General features: G+C 42.7%; 1 protein-coding gene across 1 annotated transcript; it reads right to left on the bottom strand.

Moving 5' to 3' along the window:
* Window positions 1–303: 303 nt before the first annotated feature.
* Window positions 304–18,854, bottom strand: LOC104499574. The gene is made up of 6 exons (XM_010143096.1): window positions 18,812–18,854; window positions 15,851–16,168; window positions 7,950–7,982; window positions 2,825–3,118; window positions 1,167–1,280; window positions 304–437 (listed from the first exon to the last, which is right to left on the bottom strand). The coding sequence occupies exons 1-6, from the start codon at window positions 18,852–18,854 to the stop codon at window positions 304–306; spliced, it is 936 nt and encodes a 311-aa protein (XP_010141398.1).
* Between the last annotated feature and the right edge of the window lie 1,152 nt (window positions 18,855–20,006).

Below are 20,006 nucleotides of genomic sequence, written 5' to 3'. Positions count from 1 at the left end.
TGCTTCTGACATGAGTACCCTCCTCATTTTGCAAAAGGGACTTTGGATTAAAATCAAAGGTATGTAACCTTACTCTTATTACCCACCTCAGTTCAGTACTCAGAAAAATTAGGAAAACCAGGCTGATGTAAAAACAGTAGCAGTAAAGCAAAACAAGCCCTGGGCTCTAACACCAGATAATTATTTTGGAATTGGTTTTTCTCCCTGTTTTTGTTTACATATAATACTGAGAACAGGGGAGTCTCTACGGATAAGTACGTAGCAAAGCGAATTGAAGCCGGTTTTGTAAGCCTAAACCAGCGCTTATGCTTTCTTTCCTTGGAGCCTGGTTGACGCCCACGTTCTGTAGATGAAGAAGAGTACGATGAGATAGTACATGGAGCTCTTCAGAAGAAGGATGAGGTACACTAAATATGCTGTCCTGTGCATTAAGTGATCTGTAACAAATGTAAGACAGAAGAGCCTTGTTTAGTGTCAGTATTGTACAGCTCCTAACAGACAGGCAGGGCTGGGACCGTGTAGCCTGTTTACTGCTGCAATGACATTGATGCCAGTGGACAGTGTATAAACACATACAGTGTCTGACTGTCCTTTGACGGGTTCTCACTGCTAAGAAGTTCTAGACTGAGCAGGTTTCTTGGCACTAGGCTGCCTCTCAACACCATTGGGTTAATACTCCCTGCAAAGGCAAGAACTTCAAGTGCTTCCAGCACTGATTACCAGTAGCACCACTTTGTGTTGGATTTTTTCAACATAAGTACTCACGATTCTTCCTAAATACCTGTTCAAGCTAAAAGAAAATTTATTTGTCCAAAGTGCTGGGCGATTGCTAGGCTTCGTCATCTGAAGCTTGAGCATAACTACTTCAGGTGTGTTAAAAAGCGTCACCTAATGTAGGCTAATAACCTAGTAGCCTGAACAGCATCTGTAGCATGCTGAGAAACCTAATAAAGGTAGGAAAGCCCCTTCTTATAGGTCGTAACACAAGTTAATTCTCAACACAAGTTAGTTCAGAACTAAAGCATTTTTAAGTTACAGACCTAGACCTAAAAGGTTTCCTGTAAGCCGTTTAGAAAGATCATTTTCATGATATTATGACATGTTTAGCAGTAACTAACTCTTGCATGATGTCATCCCTTTCCCACATTTTAATACAGTTTAATTACCTCTGTTATAAACAGTGCCGTTTCCACGATACGTTTCTGTGATGCATTCCTGAGGAGTGGCCTCTGTGACATGTAACACTGGAAAGAGAGTTTCAATGCCCCAGTTAGACTTTTCTTTAATTTTAAGAAACATGAATTGAGAAATAGTGAAAAAAAGAGGCAGTGCGGCAACAGTGAAATGGAAAGTTAGTATTAAACAACTAAAACAGTCTTTAAGACCTGCCTGCAGAGCAGGTGTTCACAGGTAGGATTCATTCGCAGAGAGAATCTGGAGGAAAATGCTGGCGGAGAGGTGACTGGGGGTCTGTTGCTGAAAGTGGGAGGTTTGCCTTTGCCCTTTTAGGGACGTGCCCATGAGGCTGTTCCTGGGCAGAGTCTCTTTTATTTGGAGCTGCAGCCAGTTTGACGACCCGACCTTGTCACTGAAGTAGCTGGAGTCTGTCTGCCTTCCCGACATACTGTTGTTAGAAATGCAGAACAGTTTGCATCCCAATTAGTCTGATATTTAATGGTTGCTCAACACTAAAGAATAATCTTGAGCAGAGTATGACCTAAAGTTCCCCTGTTGGGAATTTGCCATTTTGGTGGTGGTTGTTCTCTAAAATAAACCCTTTTTCTGCTTGAAGCAGCAAGTTTGTGTTTGTTCCTGATATGGTGTTTGTATGCATTGATACATGGGCTTAAAGACCTACATATTACATCTCTGAATCCTCCATCTAGATAAACTGAAAGCAAATTTTTGTCAGAATGTATTCTGAAGTTTGAGATGTAATTGTTATTTATGGCTATGCTCTCTCTCATTGGAGTTACATTAATTTATAGTAAGTCGAACAGAGGTCGGTACTGGTACCTAAACCAATGTAGGCAGCTTTTCTTGGAGATATTACCATGATTTAAACAACTTGCATTGATCATAGGTTGCCTTTTTCTTTAAAATGGTGTTTTCCTTCAGATTCTCCTTTCAATTTCCACAATTAAATGAGGTATCTCATTTTCATACGTGGTTATTACCTCGCTATTATTGGATTATGAGTAAGTACTATATTTAATCTTGGCTCTACATCCCCAGCAACCTTTTTCTTAACTTCTCTAGGTTTTTTTATAGCTGTGGCTAATGTCAGGGTGTGTCAGAGGGACTTAGAGCTGTAAGCCACAGGTAACAGCAAGGTAATACTGTGTTCACAGACTCCCGTAGTATGGCAAGTAACCGCCAGGGCTCAGTGCAGCCCCTTTGGAGCTGTGATAGTTTACACCTGGTGAGGCTCAAGAACTGCTCTTGTCCTATTACAAAGGGCAAGGTAATACTGTGTTCACAGACTCCCGTAGAATGCCAAGTAACCGCCAGGGCTCAGTGCAGCCCCTTTGGAGCTGTGATAGTTTACACCTGGTGAGGCTCAAGAACTGCTCTTGTCCTATTACAAAGGGATGTTCACTTGGGGAGCATAGCACAGGCTGGGGTGCCTGTACTCGGGAAACGTTGGTAGTTTCCCTGGATGGGTATCTTAGATACCGTTGTGTCAAGGAGCACGGATGCTCTCAGGAACGGTAATAGGAAAGATTATTTCTATAGTTCTATTTGAAAGAAAAAGTGGTGTCTATAAAAATACATGATGTCTCTAATAAAACGCAGAGTGAATTTTTTCAGAGGTAGTATATACCTTGTGTCGGCAGCAAACCCTGTTGGGCTTCGTGCTCATATTCGCAGTTATAATTCTTGCCTTTGTTCTCTGCTGGCACAGTTAACCAGCTACTGATTGAGTATTCATCCTCTTTTGTGGCCTTCCAAGCATCTCCTTTCACTACTTTGTCTGTCACCTCCTTCTTGTTGTCATCGGTCCATTTCACCCGGATAACTTCTGGGTAGAATTTCTCAATCAGGCAAACATAGGTTATCTGATTTCCATGTTCCGTCTGCAGGATTTCAGCGTTTGTCGGTGCAGAATTTGCTTTGTCTGGATAAGTTATTGGAGGAAAAAAATGAACAAAATAAAGAGCTGGAAGATCAATAATAAATACACCAATAAATAAAATAAACACACAGCCACAAGATACAAATTCTGGAGAGCAACAACTTAAATGTCTTATTAACAGATGTTTTAGCTCTCTAATTTGTTATGAAATACTTAGGACTGGAATAGAAAAGTCTCATGGATGAAAAAAACCTCGGGTAATAGGATGGGCGAATTACAGCTGTTTCCATCCCTGAAGTAAAAATAAGTGTTTGGCGAGCTGGACAAACCCGGCGTTCAAACACGCTTTATGATCAATATTGTGTCAATGGACCCAAATGGCAAGTTTTGATTTTCGGTCAGAACCAGTTACAACATTATTTAGAATAATTGGGAACAGAAAATACAACTTTTAACCTTATTTTTAAATGTGTTATTTTATAGACAACTGAAATGAATAGAGGTTTTTATGAGTTTGGTACAAATTCAGAAGACAAGACTCAATTCAAATATTCTGGATTAATTTTTGTTTAGGCAATATAGAGACTTCCACAGTCCGGAGAATGTTTGATCTAAACTTTGATACTGTGCCATGTGCATGGAGAAACATTATTTAAGTCCTAAATTGTTTAGTGAACACTAACATCTAAATTGCCTCGTTTATGCTTCTTGCCAAGCAGCACATCTGATAGAGGAAGACTAGGGTAGGCTGGGTCTACGCTTTAACAGCAGAGGAGATTCATAAATACCTCACGCAAGATTTCTTGGGTATTTTATTAGAAAAACAAATGTAAGTCTGGTAATTTAAAACCTTAGAAACCTCAAAAATGTTTGGAAAATGATTTTTGAGAAACATTAGAAACTGAAATGTCATTGAAGATGTTAATAATCTCCCTTGAAACTGAGTTAGGAAGCTTGAGGTGACTATGTGAGAGCCTTCCAAGCAGTACTGCTGCCAGAAAGGGTATCTGTCTGCACAGGTCTTTGACAATTATTAGATAATAGTAAGAGTTCTTGAAAGAGCTTTGTTCAGTTATTTGATAAGAGGAGTTTAATATTGCTTTATAATGTTTATGCAAAAGCAACTATGTGAAAATTGTTTTTTCTCTGGCTATGTCCACAGAATGTTCAAGGCAGACCACCTACCTTCCAAATCCTTGCAGTTTTATGTCCCCACTGCTAATTAATGAACACCTGCTATATCTGATTAAATTTTTAAAATATTGTGTTAATTTTGTGGCAGGTTTTTTTGGAAAATAGTCAACAAAAATTTATTGTTGCTTTTTTTTTTAATAAATTCTGTGTATTTTCCAGGTGAAGATCTTGATAAAGACAGGAAAACTGAGTCACAAAACGCTCTGTACCCCAAAGGCTGACAATGCCATTCCCTTAATACTAGATTTGTTTAAACATTTGAATTAACACATCTGAAAAGGAAAAACCAAAACTGAACTAACGTAGAAGAACATGCTATATCTAGGTAACTTTTCTGTATCCAAAGAGCCCATCTGTCCATACCAGGGTGGCCATGGGTGATGTGCTTTGTGAACGTGCTCGGTGGGAACATACGTGAATATATTTTAAATGAAAAGTGAGCAGTGCTCATGGACAATCATTTTTGTCTGTGCTTAACTGCATGTGAGGACTAGATGCAGTTTTCAAAACTGACTTTTCTTACTTAGAAGGTACTGTTTAAAACTAATTTTTTTAAGACGGCAGAGAGATTTTTGGTGTTCGTCTCCTTACACCACTGTTTCTCTTTAAATTCCTATGTACATCTCTGCCACTGAATTTGAGCAGCTTTGTGCACAGGGTTTGCAGCGTGGTCTGGCTGAGTGGCGTCGTTTTCATGCATTGGGAGAAAATGCGTTAATATAAGCATGTATTTTTGTCAGAAACCTTCCTCTCTCTTTAAATGTCCTGGCTGTCCTAGAGCACTCTTCACATTGCATCCCCCCTAAACCAGCTTAGGCATTCTCTGGAGTATTTCGTACCCCCGTTTAAAAACAAAGACGACCAAAGCATAAGGCTGTCTACCTTCAAAAATATAACCCTTGCATTATGAATTTCCCTCATTTATGGTTCTCTAACATTAATTTAGGGGTTAATTTTGTGTTTTCTATGCATCCATCCTCCCAGAGATACAAGATGAAGCTGATTTCTAAAATGGTTTATTAGTTCCAGAGTTTATATGTTCAGAAGATCGTGATGTCCCGATGATGTTGCACTCCTCAAAGCCTCATGACTGTTTCAGATGTTTCTTCTAGATATTCAAAGCTTAGTAAGTGACCCTGACTGATTTCAGTAGGCTAAAATTTCAGTGTTCTTCTCTTGGATTATCAAATCCAAATAGAGAGGCAGAGAGAGATGCTTCCAGCTGCTAGCTCACCCAGCCCATTTTAGAGACTTCTTTTACGATGGAATAATTTCCACCTCCGGAATTGCCAGTGTCTCTCCATTTACCATAAAAAGATCCTGGTCGCTTAGCCTAAATGAAACGCTTAAATCATATCACAATACCGAGGAAACATATTGCTTGAATATCTGCAACGGTGGGCATGGACGAGAGAGCCTCGTCTGCGCACAGAGGGTGACGGATGGCAGTGGAGAACTGAACAAATCAAGTTTTGCACAGATACACGTAGATGCATGTTTGTGTGGGGGGAAGGAAAAATCTCCATAAATTGCAGGTGTGCTTATGGAAGGAGGGACGAAAACTTGTGGAATTGGCTGTAGATTTGGTTGTGTTCTCAGGCGATCTGTGAAGTCGCTGAAGTCAGTGTGAGATTGCACTGGCTTTTCTGGGCGAATGATCTGATCCTTTCTGAAGAATTTTAAAGTCATGAACTTCCGTGGTATTTTTGTTTTAGTCAAACTTTCAAAAATTTTGCTGTTTACTTTGTTAAACAGTTTTCTAAGGCAGGTTTGAAGAAGTACGTAGTTCTTACATTTTAAAATTATACATAAGCATGTGCAGGTACTTCCTAAGCTAAAATCTAGCTTTTCTCTCTTGTAATAATGCAGTGAGCCTGCAAAACATCATGCAAATAAAATTCCGGAGTTAGGGTTGTAATCAATGAGCTATTAATGAATTTGGGTTCAAAAGCTATGTTTTTATAGATTAACCATTAAATGTTTTCTTAATGAAACTCCTCTAAAGCATCTTTATAAGTATCTATAAATAAGATTTATAAGTACGATCAACTTGTTCTTATGCTGAAATTTTAATTCTCATTACTTGGATGATCCGACAAAATGGAGTAATTTTGTCTGATGCTCAAAGCTCCTGCGTTTCCCCCTGAAGTCACTGGGAGCTGAGAGCACTCAGCACACTCAGCTCATCAACAGCGTTCTTGTCCTGCTTGCCAGCGACTTCAGACATTATTATTGTAATAACATAGAACAGTCCTGACCTACTGTGAGCCTCCCCAAGGACCTTAAAGAGCTGTCGACCCCAAAGCTTTGCCATTACAAAACTTCAAAAGATAAGTCTTTGAAAACACTTACTGGAGATGATGAGTTTTGTGCCAGAACCAAATATCTTTCCTAAACCACACTGGTACACTCCCTTACCAAAACTGCTTGGGACATTTGGGCCAGACAAGGGTCAGATCTAACAACCATCATATGAACAGTAAGAGTCTATTAATTTGGCCACGTGAATGTAGAAACTCTGAGTTCAATCTCAGCTAATGCTGCTATTCCCAAAGAGCCCTTAGTGGTACGTTCTTTAAATTCAGGTTCAAGCTAATCTTTGCCACCGCTTGTTTAAAAAAATATTGAAACAAACTGGAACTGTTGTACGGAACATTGGCTGAGTTACCATATTTCCTCTAGATAATTTTTCTAGAAAAATTATATATTTTTTTCTGGGATGGTGAGTGGTTTTGACCACATGATTTAAAAATACACACATGCTAGTCCAATGTTTAACTGAATGAAAGGTGGTCCTGACCAGCCTTGACTCCTCTCAAGCCTGGTGGAGAGGCATTTACTCATTTTGGTGCTAATTCTCTGCATGTTGAGGTTACTGTAATCACTTAAATGGATGTGGGATCAGGGCTGTTCACCCTCAAATCTGGCTGTTCTTGCCTACGCGGTACTATTGCAGGTAGTCAGTACCAAAAGGAAACACCACATGTCCGTCTATGGCTGTATGCTGATTCTCCCCAGGGAAAACCACATGCATCCCACATGAAATCCTACCAACATTGAAACCACTGGCAACATTTCCAAAGGTCCAGCATTTCTCCCCACATTTTAATATTCTGATTATTTATTGTCTGCCTGCAGCTAATGAGGGCTGTGGTGCATCCAAGAGAGCTCAGTTCCTCTCGTCTGAAATGAATCAGCTTTGTTAGGACAAATCCACGGGGAAAGACCTTCCCCTTGACCAAAAAGAGAGATGCAGAGCTTCAGCCGTGGTTTAGGGGATCTCTTGGTTCTCGCAATATTTTCCCTGCATAGCACCTCTATTCCTCTTGCTCCAAGGCCAGGGGGGGACCTGCAACTCCATTTCTGCATTACCCTGACCCTGCAGTAAGCTTTGCACAAGGGAATGACCTGATGTACCCCTGAGTATCTGAAAGAAGTTACACAGCAGCAATTTGTGGTTTTTATGAAGTCCTAGAGTTGACCCTGACCTCTCTTATACAAGTATTTGGGTGATAAAGAAATTAATTCTGCCACCACAAAGAATCACTTTTCTGAATTACCCTTTTAAATCTGCATTTTAACTTCTATTGTAATTTCAAACTAGCATATCACGTTTCATCTCCTCTAGGTTTTGGATTATGAGAATGAGGCAAATTTTCTCAGATACAAAAAAACTTACCAGAAACAATGAGCTTTGTGCCAGTTCCGAAGACTTGGTAAGAAACACCGCATAAAAGTGCTTTGCAAAAATCCACCTAGTCTGATGTTTTTGACACCTCCTTTTGTGCCCCAGCCCAGCCTCATCTTCTTATTTGAAGCGCCCCTGTTTCTTTTGACACTAATTTCTATAATTAAAACTTTCCTTACAAGATGACGGAAGGATGAACCTGTGTTTGCTCACAACAGATTTCACTTACATTAGTCTTTTAGGTTTAAATAAATAACTTGAACGTGCACAAAACCTAAGGATTTGGAACACTGAGAGAATGGAGGATGGGGCCCTAGTTTAACAGTGGGCATTTGAAATCATTGAAATACTTAAGCAGATCCTGCACACCTGAGATTTGTAATTTTCTAGACTGAGACTCCTTCAGCATCCCCTGACATTTCCATGGGAAGTGTGGGGAATGGTAAGGGTTACCACCCTGACAACATGCAAAATAATGCATTTACATGTTTGTGCGTGTGCCTCTGTGTGTGATCATATACCCTAGTGCTGTGTGCTGTCACCAGTTCAAGCTGGTCTTTTTGGGCCATGGCTTTAGGATAGCAGAGGAACAATCACCCTGAAACCTGGTTCTGAACATCGCCTTAAAAGAATCGGATACTGAATTCATCTTCATGCCCATGAACTCCTCGATGCTTTAAAGCTGTTAGCAAATGCTCCTATTAATATTAATCATGGTAAGAGGCTCTCACTCCGCAGATTTCTTTTGAGTGGCCACATCTTCCCATATTTATGTCACAGAATCACACTTAATCACCTAGGTGGAAGGGACCTTTAAGATCACCGAGTCCAACTGTTCACCCTGCGCTGCCAGGGTCCCTAAACCATGTCTCTCAGCGCCACATCGACAGGGCTCTTAAACACCTCCAGGGATGGGGACTCCACCACCTTCCTGGGCAGCCCGTTCCAATGCTTCACAACCCTCTCTGTAAAGAAATTCTTCCTCATATCTATCCCAGGTCTCCCCTGGTACAACTTAAGGCCGCTTCCTCTCTTGTCACTTGTTACATGGGAGAAGAGACCAACCACCACCTTGCTGCAACCTCGTAGAGAGCAATAAGGTCTCCCCTCACCCTCCTTTTCTCCAGACTAAACAACCCAGTTCTCTCAGCTGCTCCTCGTGAGACTTGCTTTCCAGACCCTTCACCAGCTTCATGTCCTACAACTCTATCCTTCAGCCTTAGCAATTGACTGGGCTTCCAGTTCTACTGGGTTTTGATTCAGGGCTTCATGTTTTTCCTGATTAAAAGAAATACTAATGCAAACTAATGCATACATTAATCTGCACCATTTTATTTTAAAAGGGCAGGAAGTCAGTTTAATACATCTTCAGGAAATGTAGAAATAAATTAAAGTATTATTTATCTTTAGATGACATATTTTTGTAAGATACATAATTACATAAAATAACTGTAGCTTTTGAACTCCAATGCATTTAATGAAAAAAGGTAGATACTGCAGTAATATTTAGGAGATACATAGCATTTGAAGAAATCAAATATTGCAGCCATAATTTCTGCTATGAAATGACTTCCTAGAAATGTTGGTAGAGTGTTCTTTTTATCACTTCAACATAAGTTCAGCGATATGCTTGTGAGTTGCCAGGGAGACCCAGCTGCAGCTGTAGCAGAAGAGATGGCAGAGGGAAACCAGCCCCGTGCTGGCTGGGCAAGCCACTGCTTCTGTGCTGGAGAGAACAAACTGGATCTGCAGAGACTGGTTCAGTCTTTGGTTCAGTCTTGGCTTCCCTGTTCCAGCTTTGTGAGTGACTGAATTCCCTGGAAAGATACTTCTAGTAGAATCCTGAATCGCCAGTCTGTGTTGGATTAATATTGCCATTCTGCTGTAAGCTTCTGAAAACTCATCTATTCCACCACATGCAAGCGCCAAACCCGTCTCTCAAACCTCAGCCCTTCTGTTACCTGCGTTATTGTAAGTCTCGAGTGACTTTCTTTCGGTCAGAACTAATTAAAAGAGACCAACAAGAACAAAGCCAAGTTAATTACAAGTTGGTGGGTGTTTGGCTCTTTCTATATTTGACTCTTTCAGTACAGATCTGGGAAAAGATCCTGCTCAAGCTCAAACCCTGATGATTCAGCTGAATTAAGGTCACTGATCCCAAGTCCTGGTTTTCCCCATCCCTTTCCATTAGGAGTAACTTACTGAGCAGATGTTGGATAGCCACCTCTGACAAGACAAGCTGTGATGAAATGCCTGATCTTAAGAGCCCTTCTACTCTATTAATTGGTCAGAAGCCTTGGCCACGTAAAGAAAAAGTCCCACAGAATTACAGTGGTGCTTGAATATAATTTATTTTAAACTGTAGATGCTCAAAGCATGGAAATACCTGAGTAATAAGGTAAGGATCTCCTCTAAAAACAACAGGCTTTTCCTGACACGGCTATTTCTATTGAATTACGGTTATGACTTACTCTTTCTGACATAAATCATTAAAACCAGTCTTTGCTTGATACGCTAATATACATTTATGTATTTAGCCAGGTTTAAAACAGCTGGTAGCAAGAGTTCCTCTGCCTCGTGTTTGTGTAGTTGTTTACTCCGGGATTAGGGTGTTTGAAGCACATTTAATGGGAAAAAGAAGTTTTTTGTCCTCTGCTTTCCATTAAAGTAAATGCCTCGGCAGGAAAGGCAAAAAACTGGATCACTTCTTCATGGGCGTGTTATCAAACAATACGAAGAGCATTTGGAGGTTCTAATTTATTTCTACTGCCAAAGTGCCGTGTACGTGACAGAAATAATTACAGACAAGTTCTTTCACTTTTACTAGCCTAATTCAAAAAGAATTTAGGCAATGGCTGCTGCATATTGCTCTTTGTATCTGTCTTGGGAAGAAGTTTTCTCTTTTTTGTTTCATTCACAGCTGCTTGATTTCCTGCCTATGCCTTCAGTGCAGCTGGAGGAAAGAACGAGGGCTCTGGAAACTACTACAGGCTATTTTCCACCACATTTCCGAGGACAAGTATGATCAAAAGTGGCTTAAAATAGCCCCTTTTCAGACATGTCTGTGATCCTAAACCGCTGCCTCACAAATACAACACGGCTCACTCTAGGAATGAAGAGCTGAGGGATGGTGCTGCCTCAGGCTCTGAGCAGGCTGACTGCCCTCTGGCACACTAAATGTCCACCCCAAGCTCCTATAGCTTATTGTATGGAAAAGAACACGTAACTTACCTGACACAATGAGTTTTGTTTTGGAGCCAAACACCTTGTAGTAGGAAGCACGCACAGTGAATAAAGTCTTTGCAATAACAGTGCAGCTCTGTTTTCTTTATAAGGGTAAATCGCATTCTTTACAGAAAATCAGATTTGATGTATAAGCAATTTTTAGGCTCTAGAAAAGTAAAAAAATGAGCAGTCGCCTAAACTAAACTAAAAAAAAATGTATGGATTTTTTTTAGGGCGTGGATGTTGTTAAATGGACAGGATTCATTTCAACTAATTTTAGTCTTTTGCAAGTTTAGACAGTTGGCGCAGATTGAGGACCTTGGCTCTGTCTCTGTTTCCTGGCGAGAGCCAGCATCAGCGGAGGATCTGTTTGATCACATGCTGGCCAAGTAGTTTACTCCTTATACACCCCCCCCAAATCAGACCTAGAACTGGTGAACATTATGCTGAGCTCTGAGCAGAATAAGAACCTCGACCAGTATTTTTATTGTCGGTAACCTTAAGCAAAACCCTGTGTGGACGGGAATCGAACCTCCCACTAACCAGACATGCCATTTTACGATGGCCGAAGTTAGACAAACTGTTTTCATCTTGGGTGCTTAGCTGAGCCAAATCACAGGCGAGTATTAAAGCACCTGAAGTTTAATTGAAGCAAAAGGATTTTGAGAAATACGTCAAAACATTCTGAGTTTGGCATTATTCCTTAATAATAGTAATAGCTGATAGTAAGTGGCTTCTGCAGAAGCTAGGAAGGGAGAACAGCCCTTCAACTACGTGTCTCTTCAGACAGTTCTGGGCGTATCTCAGAGAACTCCTTTCGTTTGCTAGAGTCAGACATAGACCCAAAGGAAAACACTTTGCTTTTCAAAGAGTTTGAGTAACCAGAGGTTTGACACTTTTCTTTCAGAAGGAATTAGAAATATCACAAAGGTTGAATATGTAAATTTAAAGACAAAAGCACTTTCCAGTACTCTGAATGTCATCTTTAGCTTATTTAAATTCATCTTGAAAAATAAAATAATGATGGGGTTAGTTATCCATCTGTGCTGCAATAGCTGTTGTGTTTGCCCCATTTCATACATAAATAGATAAACAACTGCACTGTGTTCCATGCGTTACAGTCATTGTGTTCATTTGTTATACGGAAATGCTGTGTAAGAAGAAAATCCTGTAAAGCATTCAGGAGGGTTAAAACTCGCAGGAGCTCTAACAGCAGAGCGCTTCACACTGCCAGTGTCTAACTGTACGGAAAAGCATTTCAGAAATGGTGAAGTTTTGCATTTTGTACTTACTTGAAACAATAAGTTTAGTTCCACTTCCGAATATTTTGATATCAGCATCCCACAGTCTGATGCTGCTTAGCAATATCTCTTGCACTGCGCTTCTCTCGCGTGGCTTACCCGACAGCTCCCTCGCTTAGAGGCGGCTGATAGATCCGGCCCAATGCCACAGCTGGGTTTTTGACCAGAGTACCGTTCTTAGAAGTACTTGGATTGTTGTAGGGAGTAAAAGGTTCACGTTTTTAAATGCAGCGTTTTTTGAGAAGAGAGTAGTGCTGTGCTTATTTTATAACCGTAGTTATAAATAACTGTAGTTATTTGTTTATTTAAATGTACAGGTAAATGTATTTTTTTCTAAGTGTCCTAGCTTGTGAATTACTTATTCTGTGAAAGTCCCTTAAGTAAAGTTCCATCAAACTCATGTTTTGAAGCCTGTCTTTGAAATGGGAAGTCCATTTCCTAAACACAACTTACTGACACCCGTAAGTAAGTTCCTGCCTTTAGTAAGTGGTCACGCTGTTGTCTTTTTGGCAGAAGCAGCTGCCTCTACAGAGAGAGTGAAGCTGCAAATTGCAGCAGAGAACATTTTTCTGTAACTGCTCTCTGCTTCTTATGGTTTGACTTAATTATTGTCACCTTGATAATATGATGTATTTTCTGAGCAGCATACTGTAGGCACTGCTGTGTGTTTTACACCCATCCAGCACTCATCCTGTCGATCACATAGCTTCACCACGATTCAGGATAATACAAATGCAAAAGTAAATCTGTTCCTTTCAGTAGGGCCAGGGACTAGAAATTTATTACATTCCAGGCAATTTTCCTTCCCAATCAACTTAGACTGAACTACCTCTATCAATAAAAGACTGTTTGTATTTCTCACTTGCTTGTTCTGAGAGTGAACTTTGAACCAGTTCACCTTTCTTTGCCAGAGCAAGAAGGAGACCACACCAATATCTAAATTTTTACCTCTTCTCATTTGTCCATCCACTGTCCTTGAGAAGTATTCAGTAATCTTTCTAGAGGCAATCTCTCTATTCAGTAGGTCAAAATACTTATTTATTGCATTTCAACCCACCCAACTGGGGCACCACACACAGTTCACAGACAAAGCATGATTTATCGGGCAGAAATTAGTTTTCCTACCACCTTCAATTCTTAATTATCCAAGAACCCAAATGACTGTGAAAAATCAGGTCAGTAATAACGGTACTTACCAGAGACAACCAGCTTGGTTCCTGTGCCGAAGTATTTGATCCAAATGATCCACGCCATGTTTTGACTTTGCAATAAGTCAATGTGCTCGCTTGCTATGCCACTGCTGAAGAAAATCCCATCTTTTTCCCAATAAGCGCCGGGAGACTGTGAGAAGGCCTGGCCCTTGACTGCTGGGAGGATGTGCAGGCTTGCCTCTGGCTGTTCAGCTAATATCTAATGCCCTTCAGAGCAAATCTCTCTTACTAAGCGTGGCAGATTTCTTCAATAACCCCTCTGCTTCATGCCTACGAATTAGGCGAAGGTTTCTGTTCAGTTTTAGACACACAAATAGATGCACAGGGTTGTGCATGATAGAAACCCCATACCTTCAGGTGACAATCCTGCTCTTTCCCAAGGGGGTACACACCCTCTCACCTACAATAAAGTGACATCAAGTACAACGAGCATGGAGTTCATTCTTAGTTGTCTTAATGCAATTCAGCAGAGGGAGAGGAGAGAGATCCAGCACCACAAGGATCGCAAAGGTGCTTGTGGTATCCATGCAAGGTGTCCATGTGCTGCAGGTTGCCTTTTCTGCCCCCAGTACGTGGTTATTGTCTGCCCATCTCCTGGAATCACTCCAGGCTCTGCAACAGCAGCTCACCAGCAGCTTTTCACATACGAGCTGGTGGGAGAAGGAGGTTTTTCCTTTGCCCATGGGTTTCTTATAAAACAGCCCAAGATAATGTCCAAGGAGTCACCGCTACAGCCTGCATGCTTCGTTTGCCATTCAGAAGAAATGGAGTTTGAGTGCCTCTGGGATCTCGTGTGGCACACCAACTGCAAAACCGCGTTATGAAATTACAGCTTGTGGTGAGAGGGAGGAACTGGACTGAGAGCGAAGGTCGTTCAGTTGAAGTAGGTGTAAAAAAAGCAGTCGTCTACTCTGAAGGCTCCTGGGCAGGAACATCGTAATCGCAACCACAAAGCAGTGGCAGGAGTGGTGTAGATAGAGAACGTTGCTGACCGGTGTTTTTTGTGCCATGTCCTTAGACTCATAGAGGAGGCCACCACCATCTCACCTGCAGTTGCTGGGGCTGCTGGATCGTGGTTACAACAGTGAGTAGCTGGGAGGTCTCATCAGAAGAAACAGAGTGAAACACTGTGTATTGCAGACAGCTTGTCTAACTCCCCTGCGTGATCTGGGCTTGCAAATGCGGGGAGGACAAAACTGACCTGCAGCCATTTGGAGACCTAATATACATTAGAAATTGTGTCATTTTTTTTCTTCCTATCAGACTAATATTCTTTAATGAGTTAGACTTCAATGAGCCATGTGAGGAGAGTATCAGGGTCCCACAGTAAAGGAAAATATCAAGCAGAGTCTTGGTGGTAGAGGAAAACCTCTGTGGATGAATTCTGCAGGCAGTGAAGGTCAGCAGGCAATGCCTAGGAGGGCTGCATTGCTTAAATATGGAAAGGTGGTCTTAAATATAGGAAGCTCTTTTCTTTGGTACTAGCTTTATTAACTCCACCTTTGGCTTTTTGGGTAATTCAGGTACACCAATACTATGATGAACAGTAGCGAAACACAGATGTTGGTAAGCAAGAATGAGGGAGAAAGAGGCTGACACAATTCAAAAAAAAAAAAAAAAAAAGAACAAAATTACCTGCCTCCAAATCTAATAAGGAACAAATAAAAAAATCTTTCTCCTCCAACAGCTACTTTTAACAGAAAAATACACTCCTTTTTCTTTGCTTAAAATTTTACAAACCTTTGGGCTAAAGTTCTCTATTTCAGTCTTCTTTGTCAGGCCAAAGGCTTTGAAGAGCTCCAGTACAACTTGCTGACCTATTTCCAGGAACAACTATATGGAAAAAATATCCCTTTAAGTCCTTGCAACCAGTTCACAGATATGCTTGAGCAAAAAGGAGCAGAAGATGGAATGCAAAGATGAGTTAGGTATTGGATTTTCACCATTCCCTCTGCACTCGCTCAGTTGAAATCTCTAGCTTTTGGCAGCTGATGCTCCCAAGACATGTCAGCACCAAGCAGGTCCAGCTTCACCATAGGCTGTGCCTGAGGCCAGGCAACTCGTCCATGCCAAGGGCAGTGATTTGAGATCTTTCAAGTTGCTTGTGGTTGAGATGCTGGGGAGCTATTTGTCTAGGTGATCTCTGAGTTTCCGCCACGGTGCTCGTGCCAGTAGGCACAGTAGTAGGTAGCAGTGTCATCTGGAGTGACATCGTTTATTGTAAGAATATACAGTTTCCGGCTAAAAACTTTTTCAACGCTGTACCTGTTCGCTTGGAAGGCGGCATCTACTACCACTTTTGCCCCTGAAAAATAGAGGATCCTCTCTGGAGCTTTATTCTCCTTCTGTTGATACCAGTGTATGGTATCAAAACCTTCAGAGCTGTTTTCCAAGTGACATTCCAGACGTACACTCCCTTTAGATTTGGTGATAGACAGAGGGCTCTGCACAGGAACTTCTTGTGCAAATCCGTCTAGGAAAGAGAAAAGGAGAAATGATGTCATTAGCTAGAATTCAGGGGTTTGGGAAGGTGCCTGTTAGCACAACTGTGAGCATGTGTGAGGAAAAGCAAGAAAATAAGGAAGGACTTACAAGACCAAGCAGCTATGGCCATGAGCGCTGCCAACAGCAACATGTTTGCTTGTCACTCTGCTGTTCTTGAGACTCAGAGGAGCAGGAAACTGCCCTGGTGCAGAGTGAGCAATGCTGCCTGGCAGGAGGGGAGGACTCCCTTGGGTGGTGACGTCGTGCGTTAAGGCAGAGGAGCGTGTCCCCTGAGCTCCTTCAGGGAGCAGTGGGGATGGGAGAGCAAGCGGGAAGGGAAAGGGAAGGGAAAGGGAAGGGAAAGGGAAGGGAAGGGAAGGGAAATTTTCTAATTTTGACTTGCATTCGTGCAATCCAAAGACACCTTGTAAATCTGACTGACTGCAGTCTCAGTCTCATATCAGGGAGAGAGGTTAGTACTTTTTTTGAGTTTCAGACCAGTGCATGCTGCAGTGCACTTGTGAGAAGCATCCAGCTTGAGAGAGGGAGAGAAGAAAAAAAGAGAGAAGAAGAAGGAGAGGAGGGAGTAGAGAGAGAAAAGGGAAGGGAAGGGAAGGGAAGGGAAGGGAGGGGAAGGGAAGGGGGCTCTCTCCTGCATGTGGCTTTGCTCTGTGAACAGACCGTGGGCAGCTGTTGTGACGCTTAGGAAGTGCTGGTCCCCTGTGAAACATCCATAGTGTGCTAGAGGTGGTGAAAACACGGGAGATTGGGCTCTTAATGGTCCACATCAATTTTGTTGTCCTAAAATGGGCACAGTGATGCTATGTGCTCCAATGAGGATGAGGTTTACTTCAGGAAGCTTTCTGACGCCATGACAGGACCGCAAAGGAACGGTCCCTGAGCAAAACATCCATGCTGACTGCAGCACTGCAAGTGCACCAGTGATGGATGCTGGAAGCCACTGCACATAGAAGGCAACAAAACAAAAAAAAATGAGGACGATTCATTGAACTAAGAGGAAACTCTTCAGAAAACTGCCATGAAATCCTATGAATAGTGAGAGCATGTGACCAGCTTCTGGCTGAGAGTTGTGCATCACACCACTGACTAGCCCTGAAGAAACCAACAGGATTTGGTGAAATCAATGAGCATTTGCCTGATTAAGCTTCACTTTGTGTTTGGGACTTTGAAGACCTGTGGCTACTGGTATTTAGTGTTTATTTGCACCCTGCCTGAACTTCCTTCTAGAGTCCCATAGCTCGTTCTGTGTGACGGTCCAGCATTTTGGCTATCCAATCAGGATTTTACCCATGAGGAAAAGAAAAGCTGATTAGTAGGCACCCACTGGACTAAAGGCACAAGCGAAAATTATTCCTCTCAAGCTCCTCTGTGAAATGCTTGCTGTGCCCAGGGCCATATACTAACTCCCAGCAAATTTGAATTAAGTCCATTGAATGTGACAGTTTCAGCAAATCTCCTTCTTTCCAGCCCCACCCCCACCCCACCCCCACTTATCCTATTAACATGAAATGAAAGAAGAGGGTGGCTGTAAGCAGCGCATCATCGGCTGTGGTAGATAAGAGACGGTAAGTCTCTGATCCAAACGGGACCATGTGGGTTTTTGCCGTATCCAAATTAGTATTTCCAGGGACTTAGAGTTGCTTACACGTACAGCAGGGAAGACTGTAGTGGGGAACTTTTTCTTAGAAGTGTTAGGCAGTGGCAAGCATATAGTTCCCACCACCAAGGTACTTTCTTTAGCATGTTGTCTTTCTTTTACTGCCTTCTCTTTCCTAGGGGAGAGCAGTGGCTGGACTAGAAAGTCAATGCAATGTTTGCTCCTCTCAAGGGCCACCACTCTTCTGCCATGGCTGTGCAAGCTCCAAAGGAGCAGGTGAGTTTCCAGTATTGATGTGCTCATTCCTAGGGCAGTGAAGGCTTCCTTTGCCCTGAACATAGAAGATGCGTGTTTGAAGACCAGAGTGCTAATGACAACCCAGCCTTTGAAAAGGACAGTTGTGCAGGGTCAGCTGCTCTTTCTGGGTAGCAGAAAAAGGTTTGACCTTTCAGCAGCTCATATCAGATGGAGCGAGGAGACTGTGCGAGCCGCACAGTTACAGCTCTGTGCTGTGGTTCAGACGTTGAGGGAGGTTTTTGGCTTTGATGATCTTTGAGTTCCTACCACAGTGAGGGTCCCAGTAGGCACAGTAGTAAGTACCAGCGTCGTCTGGCTCTACGTCTTTTATTGTAAGAACACATCGGCTCTGGCCAGCAACTTTTTCAACCAAGTACCTGTTCTCTTGAAAGCCACTTTCAACTGAAGGTTTCCCTCCTGAAAAGTACAGTACCCTCTGTGGAGCTTTACCCTGCTTCTGTTGATACCAGTGTATGACAGTACCATCAAAATTTGCCCCTAATGATTTAATTTCACATGACATCCGTGCACTTTTTCGGAACTTGGTAACGGATACAGGGCTCTGCACGGGAATTTCTTGTGCAAATCCGTCTAGGAAAGAAAAAAAAAAGAGGAGAAATGATGTCATTAGCTGAAATTCAGGAATCTGGGAAGGTGCCTGATAGCACAGCCATGGATGCCTGTGAGGAAAGGTAGAGAAAATAAGGAAGGACTTACAAGACCAAGTGGCCGTGGCCAAGAGTGCTGCTGCCAACAGCATCGTTTGCTTCTCACACTCTGCTGGTGTTGAGGCTCAGAGGAGAGTGAAGGGGACTCCAGTTGGGGGCCAGAGTTGTGTGGAACGAGGAGGTGACTCTGTTGAGCAGTCTTCAGCGACAGGTTTCCTGTGTGCAAGCAGATGGGATGCGTTTGTAGAAAACCCACTGCAGGCTGGCAAATGCTAAAATTGCTTAGAAAGTTGTAGTGCCATTTGCTTTTTAGGTAAATCCTGAGATTGTGGCCCTTGAAAACTTGAGCCAGAGCCACTGAGGAAGTGTCGAGAGCAGCTCCAGCTGTGCATTGGGGCATGAAGGTTTCAGCCCAGAGGTCACACCCGTGGGCAGGGAGTGCGTGCCATCATCCGGAGGGGTGTGGGGAGGTGCACAGTGCCGAGGCGGGGAGAGACCTTCCCCCTTCCTTTTAGGGCGCTCCTTTTGCTGCCTCAGCTTAGTCACCCAGCTGTGGCACAACGAAGTGCTCGGGGTGCCCCTGTGCTGCCCTCCACTGAAGCAGCTGGAGGCTGGGGCAGCTACACCCCAGGGGTGCACCTCCGTTTTGGCTTCGAGTGCGGGAGGAAATGCACAGCCGCAGGATTTCGGTTTCAAATCTCAGTTGAGATGCAAACACTTCTTGGAAAGGAAGCTTGGAAAACAAAAATGAGCCCAGTGAGGGCGGCTGTCCGGTGAGCCGGGGCTGCAGCTCAGCGGGTGTGAGAGGGATGAGCTGCTTCCACCTCCCTCCTGCTGGCAGTTGGCCCCATGCAGCAAGCTGGTGGCAAGGACGGTTTGCTAACTGGCTTGGACAGGTGCCCGTGAGCACAGGGCTCTGGGAAAGGCAGGCAAGGAGAGACACCTGCCTCTGCGCGGGGGCAATTGAAAAGGTCCTTCTCTTCCCGATGTGTAACTGTGGGAAATTCTGATTTTCTGTCAGATGAGAAGGAGAAATGACTCAAGGACTGGCAGACATGACAAAGTGACAAGGAAGAGACTCACAGCTATGTAAAGACTTTAAGGTGAAGGGAGGGAAGTGCAAAGAAAAGGTCACCCACCCCAGCAGCATCCTATGACTGTCCCCTGCTCCTGCTATAGTTAATCAGAGTGAAAACTGAGTTGGCAATTGTGTGTTGAGGACCTGAAATCCCAGGACATGTATA

Source organism: Buceros rhinoceros, unplaced genomic scaffold (assembly GCF_000710305.1).
Source record: "Buceros rhinoceros silvestris isolate BGI_N320 unplaced genomic scaffold, ASM71030v1 scaffold1309, whole genome shotgun sequence".
NCBI lineage: Eukaryota > Metazoa > Chordata > Aves > Bucerotiformes > Bucerotidae > Buceros > Buceros rhinoceros.
Note: the sequence above shows the minus strand (reverse complement) of the source record. Positions and strands in the feature narration are given on the sequence as shown.

Bases quoted from the DNA above. Each gene is read 5' to 3' on its own strand.
- LOC104499574 (XM_010143096.1), bottom strand. From the start codon at position 18,854: ATGCTGTTGGCAGCAGCACTCTTGGCCACGGCCACTTGGTCTT. The intron at 16,169-18,811 runs GTAAGTCCTTCC...TCTCTTTCCTAG, and splicing joins GGCCACGGCCACTTGGTCTT to ACGGATTTGCACAAGAAGTT. The intron at 7,983-15,850 runs GCGGAAACTCAG...TTTCTTACCAAG, and splicing joins CTACTGGCACGAGCACCGTG to TCTTCGGAACTGGCACAAAG.